The 12,431-nt window shown below is 40.5% G+C and overlaps 1 protein-coding gene across 1 annotated transcript in view; it reads left to right on the top strand.

The window, feature by feature from the left end:
- The first annotated feature begins 1,684 nt into the window (after positions 1 to 1,684).
- The window catches only part of pdzph1 (PDZ and pleckstrin homology domains 1), a 17,106-nt gene continuing 6,359 nt past the window's right edge, over positions 1,685 to 12,431 (top strand). The window contains exons 1-6 of the mRNA XM_005753955.1: positions 1,685 to 1,791; positions 2,679 to 2,782; positions 3,286 to 5,520; positions 5,614 to 5,775; positions 6,145 to 6,306; positions 9,097 to 9,198. Of these exons, the coding sequence (XP_005754012.1) occupies positions 2,722 to 2,782; positions 3,286 to 5,520; positions 5,614 to 5,775; positions 6,145 to 6,306; positions 9,097 to 9,198 (2,722 nt within the window). The 5' untranslated portion in view covers positions 1,685 to 1,791; positions 2,679 to 2,721. The remainder of the gene's footprint in view (positions 1,792 to 2,678; positions 2,783 to 3,285; positions 5,521 to 5,613; positions 5,776 to 6,144; positions 6,307 to 9,096; positions 9,199 to 12,431) is intronic.

Here is a 12,431-nt window from a genome sequence, read left to right as displayed (position 1 = left end):
GGCCAGCCACCTGGCAGGGCCACACCCACCAGGCCTGAAGGTGCCTGTCACCCAGCCTGTCAGCCTTACAAACATGGGAACACATGAACAGCAGCACAGTGCAGCAAAAACACATGTAATATAATATGAGTCCACACTGCTCATGGACCCTGGGTCCCTGGAACTGACCTCACAGCCCATTGTTCATTCCATGGGCTGGTTTCAGTCATTATGCAAATATACTGTTTATAAGATTGGGGAAACCTGCAGTCAGCTGAGACAGAATAAGTCACTTGGATGAGTGACAAAACGTTTTTACCACTGAAAATGCTACGTCCAGATGAACAGTATCAACCTTTTGGGATTCACTTACCTGGATGATTCAGCATGCATCAAGACATTTTACCTTAGTAATAAAATGTTATACTGGAGTTTTGATCTCCTGACATTTTACTGTGATTTAGGGTGTGTATGTGTGTGTTCGTTCTTCTTTGCTGGGATTTTTTTGTACCAAAGGAGAATGCACACATGGCACACAGCCCAGATCTTGTGTGGGGGAGAAAAGCCTTCAGTGTTTGGTCTGGATGACTAAGCAAAGTCATCCTTAGTCATCCTGCAGTGTGGCTTGTAGCTGCAAGGGAAGGGTGGAGCAGTGGGTTCAAGGAACAGTATCAGGGGAGGCTTGCTGGCATCCATCACGCTAACCATCAGTGTTAACTGACTTTAACATGCATGATTTAAAAAGAAGTTATATTGAGTATATTGTGATTGACAAGGACAGAGTCATGACGAGAAAAAGTTTCTATGGACTGAGTTAAAAGGAGATCATGCTGAAATAAATATTCAGGAATATGTGAAATGGCAGAGGCCAGAGGTAATGGCGGGACTTGAGACCACTGGCTTAAGCTGTGAAACATGGAAAGTCAGATAGATTTGTAGTGAGGCAGTCAACTTCAATCGGACTGCCGAGGGGCTATTCAATAGCCCCTCAACCTGGACACTATATATATATATATAGTGCTTGCTCATAGGGGGTCATATGATTGTTGGGTTTTTCTCTGTACCTATGAAGCGCCTTGAGGTGACTTTTGTTGTGATTTGGCGCTATATAAATAAAATTGAATTGAAGTGAATTGAATTTCTCTCCAACTGATCTAAAATCTGTAGCTTATCTTCAGTTTGTTTAGAATGCAGCAACTAAGGTCTATTGTCACCATTCTTGTTGACCTTTGTTGAAATTCAGAATTGAATTTAAAATTCTTTTAATTACAACTAATGTCCTGCTAATATAACTGTTCTGTTATGATCCTATTTCTCTTTAGAGGCATCCATACTTTAGCACCTTCATCAAAAAGGCAATAGTCTTTTTAGTGAAACTCAACACTTTGCTTTGGCTCTGCAAAGTGTAATATAAACATTTAAAAAAAAGTAAATAATTGCAGGAATCGTTGAGCAAAAGGGAGGTAGTTATTCACAGTTGGTATTGTGAAAAAAGGACATAGAGAGATAGGGGTGAATGCTTTTTAAACATGTAGGGAAAAAATGTGCATCATGTGCTTTCTGCTTTCAATTGACCAGTGAAAAAGTATAGCTGAATAAGCAGGCTTAGTACTGCATCATCAGTGGCTGACAAGATTAAGCGTAATAAGCTGCTTAGTATCAAGAATAGAAACAATAAGAACTGGAACAGTCTGAGAGACGCAGGCAATGTAGACAGTGGAAAAGAAGCAGCTGTTCGCCGGCAGTCTGTCTATCTTTTCATGTCTGCTACATAAAGGTTTGATAGCAGTCATCAGGATATCACATCAATAGGTAAGTCAGATGTTTTTCTATTTTTAAAATAAGTTTACTTGGTCAACATGATCCCTATAGAGCAAAGCTTTCTAACATTAAACATAGTAACCTAACAGCTCTAATTTTCACATTTGAATAAGTCACATGTCTGACTTTACTGACATTATTGTCGTTTATTGAAAATCATCTCTTGTCTTTCTCAGAAAAACAAAACAAAAAACAAAAAAACAAAACAAAACCAGGTGTCAGCTCTAACTTGTTAACACACTTTGATGTTTTATCTGTTTATAGATGGTGCTCATTCAGACAAAAGGAGGTTTTTTTGTTTTGTTTGTTTTGCTTCTTAAGCAGGAAACTGTTTGATGCACATCGTTAGCTTCATAGCATAAGTGCCTAAGTCATTTTTTTGTGATGACATAGGCAGACGGACAGGATGATGCAGCAGTGGTAGGGGAGTAAAGTTAGGCAAAAATCTCAATTTGACCAAAAAATGACTTAGGCACTTATGCTATGAAGCTAACGACATGTTAACTGAGTTGCACAGGATTATGTACCAGTGCATAAACTTTCTGTACATAACTGGATATTGCCAGGTTATAATTTTTCCTTTTGTATCAGTTTGTTCAACAGTAATTAGACATTTCAATAATTACTAGTGTTTGTATTTTTAAAAAAAATGGTGATAAATACTGAGAATTAAGCATCTTAATGATTTACATTTTCTGTTTCTTTAATAATTGCTTTCATGTCAGTGTAAAAAATGCCAAGCAAAAAAGCAAAACATTCATTAAAACAGTCAGAGCAAACTGACATATGATCTGCTTAGTCTGGAATCTGAAAATGTATTGAGCCAAAATGTGTACATATACCCATAAAAAATACAACACTTGTTCGTCTTCGTTCAGTGTTTTGTTTCCCAGCGGATGTGAGACTGTGGTGGATTTCAGAATGAGCAAGAGGGGGAGAAGGAGAAATAGCAAGAGGAGGAAGAGCTCCAGCAGCAACAAACGTGAGTTGGAGCTTGGGAGGACGCAGTGAGGTTAATCTTGTGCTTAGCTGATTCACATTTTTCTCCACACGTGCATACAACGTGCAAGTACTTCTTGAGACCGGTAGAGGACTAATAGCAGCTTCATAATAGTGGGTTTTATGGCATAACTAGTATAATGTTGAATCCTAATGGGCTTTTAACTTTATGGAGAAAAAGCTAAAATAAACAAGCAAAAGTATTGATCAGTACTTAAACCTCAATGCACGAGGTATCCAACAATCAAGCAACCCCAGAATGAAATTCACCAGTTCCAAAGTAATTTTGTAGTGTTGGGAAAATTGTGTTATATCATTTTATTTATGTAGCACTAACTCACAACAGCATTTGAGCTTTATATTGTTACAGTAAAGGGCCTACAATATTAGAAAGAAACCAGAACAAACTATGAGTAAGCACTATAATACTTGTACTGTCAAACATCCTCTAATATAATTACTTCACTATTTTGCTTTTTCTTTCAGAGAGTATCTCACCATACATCTTTAAAAAGCAGAACAAAAGCACTGTCTGCACCAAAGATGACATTGTTGAAAAGGGAGAAACAGACTCTTTTCGAAAGGAAAATGTACTGTCAAGATCTGAAGATGAGGAAAAATACAACAATCCTGAACCCAAGGAGAAAAGATTTAAGCAAGATTATCACTTGAATTCATTTGCACACCAAAAGAGTATTTATACCAAAACAACAAAGGACGAGAAGAACGGAGTGAAAATAGTAACCTCAGTTTCTGTAACAGGAGATTCATCACCAAATATTATGTTTCAGCAGTCACAAGAACCCTTATCTGAAAATCAAATCCACTCACCAATTCCAGTTACTAACATCCTGAATATTAACTGCTCTGGATCACATTTAAAACTTCAGCTTAATACATCTGGCAACAAGACCACACTTGTTTTCATGAATAAAAGCTGGTCCAGTACTGAGGTTTTTAAGAGCAAATTTGAGGAGACATGGATGCCAGACAATGAGTCTTCTGAACAACCATTGGATAATGTCCCCGATGAGGAAAAAAATCACAACAATAATGACAAAGATCACACTGGAACCACAAGTAAACAAGCTGAGCCTTATTGTGATTCAAAATGTGCCAGATCTGCAAATATATGGGACAATCCAGACTGCAGTCAATGCTGTAGTGATGACAAACAACAAGGATCGGGAGACTTTAAACTGGCAGATCATCTATCAAGCCCACCGCTGCTGTTAAATATTAAACCTCAAGGAAAGAGGCAAAGTTTCCATACAAGTCTCAGTTCTGGTGATGAGTTCTGGCACATCCCCCCACCCCAAGAGTTTGCAGATATTAAAAACAATAGTTTAGAAGGTCTGACACAAGACTTAGCTTCTTGTAGAATCAACACTTCTAGTCCAGCTGTTGATAAACGAGGAGACTTGACCTCCACTGAGGAACTTCAATGTCTATTTTGTGCACAAGAAGAAGAAAGAGGGGGTCTGCCACCTTCTTTTGATGAGTTATCACAATCTGACAATTATGACCCAGTGTTCATGAGACCCTTGATGTCTACCAACAGGTCTAGCTTCATGAAAGACTTCATCAATAGTCAGAAAAGAAAATCCTGGATTAGAAATAATAGTATTGCCACCGTCGAACACAAAGTATGTTCATTACCCAAGAAAAGACGTCAAACATTTCCTGGGATGTCACAGGGTCTAGGACTGATGCAGGAAGATCTCCAGCTACCTTACAGAGAATCTTTTTCCTCTTTGGTCATGTGCTCACTTCCCCTCCAGACAGAGAGGCTAGAAAGGACTGAAAAGGGCGATGACAGGTTATCTGCATTTGGATTAGAAAATGATACATTTTCACAAACCAAAGGGAGTTTAAAACAAGTCCCGGAAATTCTAGACAGCCATGACAGAGCACAGCCATTGCTCAGTCCATTCTATGTGACTGGTTCTGAGATTAATCCTGAAATCATCATGAACACTGAACACTGTGAAAGACATGACTTCAACAGTCAACATGATACTAACTTGAGCATTTATAAGGATATGGAAAGTCTAGACACTGATGATTGTGAATATACTGTTGATCAATGTGAAGTAGCAGACAGTGGATTTGACCAAGAATTTGGAGAAGGAGAATATCACAGTCCAGAGCCCCTTACAGAAGAGCTAACTCGAAGAGCTTTTTCTATACAAGTCATCCCTCCATCCTGCAGTGGCTCAGAGGAACATATGCTACAGAGTCACCCAGAAATACTACCTGCAAACAATGAGGTTAAAAATGCAAACCAGAAGGATTCAGTCTCTTTTTTACCCGGATATAGCAAGTTCTCAGTCCAGACAATAACAGATGGTGCATTTGAGCCAAGTCTCTTGCAGAGGGACTCACAATTATCCCTGGATAGTTGTCTAAAGAGGGATTTTAGAAATGCTGTGGACGACCCATGCATGTCCCTCTTGCAGGACTTAGATGTAGAATCATTAAACTTAAATGATGTTACAGAGGACATTAAACCTAAACCAACTAGTGAAAACATGGAAGATACCGACCCTATTCTCCCACTGATAAATGAGAGGACAGATTATCTGGAAATCGACACAGAAAATTCAAGACAACCTGCAAGCATATCATCAGGTCCAGCAAAAGATTTTAAAGACACAGAGGTCCTTGCAAAAGAGACGCTTAGTAAAACTAACAGGACTGAAAAACAGATTGTATCTAAATGTAAGTTATTTCCATTCATATTCATTTAAATTCATTTCAGCCAATTAGTTATGTAAAACTCACCTATTTGTGATTCTTCATGACCATTCCCAGCTTCTTTAGAGATCAAGGAGCATCTGAAGCCTGTGGTTCATAAAGATTCGGAAACAAGTGGCTCTGAACACTTGGCTAAAAGGCGAAAGCTCTTCAAAGAGAGCAAGCAGTGGAGCTCTGTTGGAGGAAGCTCAATCACCAGTGACATCACAGAGGAATCAGGTGACTTTGATGGAAAGCTTGAACAAATGTCAGGGAAAAAATGTCATAAAGAGTAAGTTTAGTGATTAAATTTGATCTGCCAGTCCTGTAAGTGGTGCAAGCAGAATGCTGTATTATCTGTTTATTATCCATAAAAAGTGACTGGACTTCTTTAAGTTTTGTGAAGATGTTTCACATCTCATCTGCGAGGTTTCTTCAGTTTTATACAACCAGGTGGACAGGTATTCAAAACTTAAGTCGCTTTCTTTCCAAGCTCCTTACACTTCTTTGCTGATTTGACAACTGCAGATATAGAAATGCATCTATATGTAATGAATTGTGCTGTTTAGTGTTCGTTTGTTTGATTTGTGTCTTTCTTTGTTTTGCTAGTATCAGAGGACACGCCTTCTATGGACATAGCATTTCAAGAAAATGAAGACAGGGGCTTTTATACAGAAACATTCCACTCATCAGCATGGATTTTTCAAGGAGATAATGTAGGCTCTGGGGGAATTCATACCAGCCTAACCACCAGAACTCGTGCCGTCTCAAGTAAGCTGCAGCTTTTGTGTTTTTACAAAAAAGTTAACTTTATTTAATTTAATGACAGTAACAGGTCATTTAGTACTGAATCCTAGTTGTTACTGAGAATTACTGAGAAACTCTTGAGTACTGCAGAGATATTACTGTGAATTTAACTTAGCACTACCAGTCAAACGTTTTAGAACACCCCAATTTTTCCAGTTATTTATTGCAGTTCAAGTAGTTCTACTCCAATGAATAGCTTGAAATGGTACAAAGGTATGTGGTGAACTGCCAGAGGTTAAAAAAAAAAGGTAAGGTTACCCAAAACTGAAAAAAGTGCAGCTGTTCGGCAGCAATGGAGGTTGATCAAGCCTTGAAAGCTAGTGCAACTAATTCCTACAGGTGTTCCAACTTTTCTGGATTACTTACAACCCCCTCTGTCTGCATAACAGCAGTGTAGGAACACACTGTGGTACCGTACCCTCGTGAGCATCAGTTGAACAGCACTGTACTGCAGAAAGTAGTGTGTTGCTAAAAAAAAAAAAAACAGTGTAAAAACCAAAATGAACAATGGAAGAGAGCCACACCAGCATAACACTTAAAAATGTACGTCTTCCTACAGATAAATTGCAAAGAAAGTCAAGGTGTCAGTGAGTACAGTGGCACTCATAAACTGGGGCAAACTCTGACAGGAAGAGGTCTGGCAGATGCAAAGCCACAACTGAATCAGAGAACAAGTTTCTGAGAGTTAACAGCTTGCGGCATACAGGACAACAGCTTCAAGCACAGCTTAATAGCAACTGTAGTAAGCAATTCTCAGTTTCAACTGTGAAGAAAACCTTCAAGCTGTAGGTTTGACAGGACAAGCTGCAGAAAGAAAGCCCTCGCTAAGACGTCAGAATAAAACAAAGAGGCTTGCCTGGGCCATGAAACGCTGCCACTGGACTACAGAAGACTGGAAAATGGACTGATGAATCAAAATTTGAAATCTTTGGTTCATCACAAGGAATCTTTGGATGCTGTCAAGTAAGCAAAAGGATGGTTCCACAGTGTGTGGCATCAACTGTCAAACGTGGAGGAGGAAGTGTGATAGCCTGGGGCTGTTTTGCTGGATCAGGGGGTGGTGACTTGTACAGAGTGAGAGGCACCCTGAACAGAAACGGCTACCACAGCATTCTGCAGCACCATGCAGTACCGTCTGATATGCGCCTAGTTGGTCAAGAGCTCATCCTATAGCAAGAAAATCGATTACCTCAGGAAAAAAGAACAAGATGGTAAGCTTGAAAACATGGAGTGACCAGCACAGTCTCCAGACTTACTATCCATCAAGCTAGTTTGGGATGAACTGGACAGAAGAGCGAAAACAAAGCAACCTACAAGTGCCACACATTTATGGGAACTTCTGCAACAGATATGGGAAAAACGTTTTGAAGAATATTTGATTGCTATTGTAGAAAGAATGCCACGGGCATGTTCAGCTGTTATATCTGTGGCTACTTTGATGAGTCAAAAGTTTAGAATACATTTTGCTCTATAAATTGATTCCACGATTTCTGTGCTTTGCATTGCTTATTTGTAATATGCTTTCATTTCAGAGTGCAATGAGGCATTAAACTGCATAATCTTCTAAAAATCGGGGTGCTCTAAAACGTTTGACCGGTAGTGTACATACAGCGGGTGAAATAAGTATTGAACAAACTAACAATCCTCTAAGTAAATATATTTCTTTCTTTTTAGTAACCTGTCCTGTCTGGAAGTTTTAGCAACCAGATTCATGATCTAAATGCTTTGTGGTGCCAAACACATTTGCTTTGCCAAGAGGAACATACAATTTTGCGTGTGTGTGAGTGTCTGTGTGAAACAGAGAGAGAAAGAAAGAATGTGAGTGCCTGTGCATGGGTGTTTGTCATGAAACGTACTTGATAATGAGGGTGAGAGACTGCAACAACGTCCCCTGGGGACGAGAGACAGACAGGGGAAGACCCCACCCAGTCCCCCAAGAGTGTTGAAAATCCGAGGCCAAAGTGTGTTCCCGCCGGTTTAAGGAAGAGGGAAGCCCACAGCTAAAAGGCAGGAGTGCTAAAGAACCAGAGGCACTAGGCAGCTGACCCTGGCAGAGGCCGGCCATCCCAGCACAATCCGAGGAAATGACCTGGGCGCAATCGGTGGAGCCCCAATGCAACAAAAACGTCCAAGCCAACCACAGCCCCAAGGCAGCAGGTCAGCAATCACACCAAATCGCCCAGCCAGGCACCCCAGAGCCAGCAAATGCCCATATCCTGTGGGTGGGGCAACAACAACCAGTGGATAGCAGCAGGGAGAGGAACCCCCACCCCCCTCATGAAGCTGCACAAAGACAGATAACCATCCACATCCACCCTGCCCTTCGAAGTGCGGATGAATGGATGATCCCCAGAGCCAACAGCAACCCTGGGATGCAGTTGGCTTGACCCTGGAACACCAGCCAACCTCTGCCCCAGACAAGGTGCAGGAAACACGGGTGCATGAAGACCTGCCTGCTCCTATCTCTGCTTGTCAGTGTTAAACGTGGCCCGTTGGGTGTATGCGTTGGGGTGTGAATTGTAAATAGTGAGTATGACTGTGTAAAAAGTAGAGTGCTATTAAAATGACGATTTTGTGTCATTTTCTCATTATTACACATAAATTAATTCATGTACATATTTGGTTTGATTGTGTCCATTGGATATTTACCTAGAAAATTGGTGATGAGTTCAATGCCTTTTTTACCTGCTGTGCATATGTACATTTTGCTGCTCTTGTTAAACATCTCTTTCATCATCTTCAAACATCTTCCAGTTCGAGAGAGGACTGTTAAGATCAGCAAAGGGACAGGAGAATATCCCTGGGGCTTTCGAATACAGTTTTCTAAACCCATTGTGGTCACAGAGGTTGACACAAGTAAGTAAATTTCTATATCATAGTGCTGACTCAACTTTGTAGTTGTTATTTTGCGTGTTTTTTTTATTTTCTGGAATTTAAGCATTGCAAAAGTAACCAGGATGCAAATGTAATTACACATTTCGTGGACCTGCTGTTTATCCTCTACCTAATCACACGAGCCAAGGTGTGAAACCAGGTGTGGGCCACAATCAGGGTTTCAGGTGAATCCATTGTGAGATCTAGCCCCAACCTATCATGTGATTTCCTGAGGTCAGATGGCCCAGGATGTGAGTGGGCGTTTAGGCGTCTGGGAAGGGATCTCGAAACTGGATTATAGATGGCAGACAGTTGGTGTTGTAAGGCACCGCCTCTGTTCAAAGAAGGTCGTTTACAGTGGACATAGATGGCTTCTTTCACTCCTCATTCAAACCATCTGTCTTCTCTGTCCAAAATGTGAACATTGGCATCCTCAAAAGAGTGATCTTTGTCCTTTAGATCCGGATGGACAGCTGAGTCTTGTCCCATCAAGGTGGCTCTTCTATGTTGTGCCATGCATTTATGGAGTGGCTGTTTGGTTTCTTCAATGTAGAGGTCTGAGTATTCCTTGCTGCACTGTACAGCATACACTACATTGTTAAGGTTGTGTACGGGAGTTTTGTCCTTGGAATGAATCAGTTTTTGTCTGAGTGTGAGGCTGGGTCTGAAGTACACTGGGATGTCATGTTTGGAGAAGACTCTCCTGAGTTTCTCTGATAAACCTGCTACATAAGAGATGACAATATTGTTCTGCTTGTCCTGATTCTCCCTAGTTGTGTCTGACCTTCTGCTCTGTGCATCTTTGCTGATTTGTCGAAAGCCCAGTTAGGAGAACCACATGTTTTAAGAGCTTTCTTTACATGTGTGTTTTACCCCCTTTCCCCTTCTGGCTTAGAGGGAACATTTTCTGCCCGGTGTTGTAGGGTCCTGATTACTCCAAGTTTGTGTTCCAGAGGGTTTAAGTTTAAAGATATAATTAATCCACTGTTATCTTCTTCAATGCCATGTGGCAACAGTGCAGAGCAGCTACCTGATCTTTGGTTTGTCTGTTTGGGAGCTGACACAGTCTCTAAGTCTACACAGCCAGTGATGAGAGGTGTGTAAGATTGCAACTCTGCTTCCTGGTCCCAACTCTGGATAGTCACGTTTTGGGGGAGGGGTTTATAAAATTGGCCAGATCTCTAGAAATGAGACCCATCCATGAGCTGCTCGATCCAAAGTGGGATAGATGTTTTCTCTCCTAACAAGACTGGGTTTTCTGTAGAAAATTTCCCAATCATTTATAAAGCCCACATCATTTTTGGACACCACTTGCTAAACATGTCATTACTGGTCCAATTGGGGAGGCAACCAAAGAAAACAACTTTGGTGATCAACCTATCACTATTAATTAGCTACATACCACAGACCTTCAAGTTGGCAGTAGTTAAAACTATTACTTAAATAGCCATCACTTGACTGAGCGGTCTTAGCTAATTATAGGGCAATCTCCAACCTTCCTTTTGTCCCAAGAATTCTTGAAAGAGTACCCAACAGCTAACTGATCATCTGCAGAGGAATGGCTTATTTGAAGAGTTTCAGTCGGGTTTCAGAGCTCATCACAGCTCAGAAACAGCTTTAGTGAAGGTTACAAATAATCTTCTTATGGCCTCTGACAGTGGACTCATCTTTGTGCTTATCCTGCTAGTCCTCAGTTCAGTAGTCGATACGATTGACCACAACCGCCTCTGTCAGTGCGCCCCAGGGCAGCTGTGACTACAATGTAGCTTGCCATCACCAGTGTGTGAATGTGTGTGTGAATGGGTGGGTGACTGCTTGTGTAAAGCGCTTTGGGGTCCTTAGGGACTAGAAAAGTGCTATACAAATACAGGCCATACCATACAATACAACAACAACAACAATAATAAAAATAATAATAACAACAACAACAATATTGTTGCAATTAGAGCATGGTGTAGGAATTACAGGTACTGCGCTGCAGTGGTTTGAACTGTATCTATCTAATACATTCAGGTAAATGGAGAGACCTCACCACACACTAAGATTATGTTTAATTCAGCTATAGGTTAGTGTATAGTTTAGCCCTAAAAATCTTAGAAATATTGAATCCAACTGGATGTTTACTCTTGATGACATTACCTTGGCCTCCAGTAGCACTGTGAGGAGTCTTAGAGTCAATTTTGACCACGATATGTCCTTCAATGCACATATAAAACATCACTCTGCAGTTAATCATAATTTATTATTATTCTCTGACTCTCTTGCACTACTTGTCTTTGTCCTGTATTCCTCCCCTCACCACCAAATGGTCGTGGCAGATGGCTGCCCCTTGCTGAGGCTGGTTCTGCTGGCGGTTTCTCCTTATTAAAAGAGAGTTTTATCTTCCCACTGTCACCAAAGCACTTGCTCATGTAGGGCGATTAGATCGTTGGGGTTTCTCTGTTTTCTCTGTATTATTTTAGGGTCCTTACCTCACAGTATAGAGTGCCCTAAGGCAACTCTTGTTGTGATTTGGCACTAAATAAATAAAATTGAATCAAGAATTAGGTATAAAACATGAGTTAGTAAAAAACTGCAAATTTATACTTTACTTCTTGTTTTTTTATATACTTTATTTTTATTGAAAGTTTTATCATTTTGACATTCATCCACATAAAAAAAACAAAAAACATAATACACACTGACAACAACATCTTGGCACAGTGAAACCCTCATATCTGCCCGGTCTGGGGGAGCTCCCCTCCACCTCTTTTTAGGTGTCTTCAGGTTTTGTGTTACTGCTGAAGTCTACGTAGCACTTTACAGTCCACCCCTGGTGATGTTCGGAAGGGTATTTCCAGTCTATTTTATGAGGTGCCTTCTAAAAGCAGTGGCCACATCCTTAGCTGGCTTTTCTTCTTCCAGTGGTTGCATTAAAAATATTTAGCTAAACTCTGGTTATATAACCCACCACCCATCATCCCACATTTCCACCTTCAACAAATCTCTCCCACTTCCTCCAGTTTTTATGAAATTGGTCCCTTTTGAGATTCAAAAGAGATGTAAGTTTTTCCATTCTGTATATTTCCTCCATTATTCCTATCCAATCTTTCTTTGTTGGGTGCTTTTTCTCCAGCCACTTCCTGGTAAGAGCTTTTTTACCCGCTCCCAACAGGATATTTATCAAATATTTGTCCCTTAAGAAGACTGCTGATGGGATATCGCCCAGATACACA

The sequence above is a fragment of the Pundamilia nyererei genome, unplaced genomic scaffold (genome assembly GCF_000239375.1).
Source record: "Pundamilia nyererei isolate P.nyererei 1_Seehausen unplaced genomic scaffold, PunNye1.0 scaffold00485, whole genome shotgun sequence".
Classification (NCBI taxonomy): Eukaryota; Metazoa; Chordata; class Actinopteri; order Cichliformes; family Cichlidae; genus Pundamilia; species Pundamilia nyererei.
The sequence above is the reverse complement of the archived record's forward strand: the minus strand, read 5'-3'. Positions and strand labels throughout refer to the sequence as shown.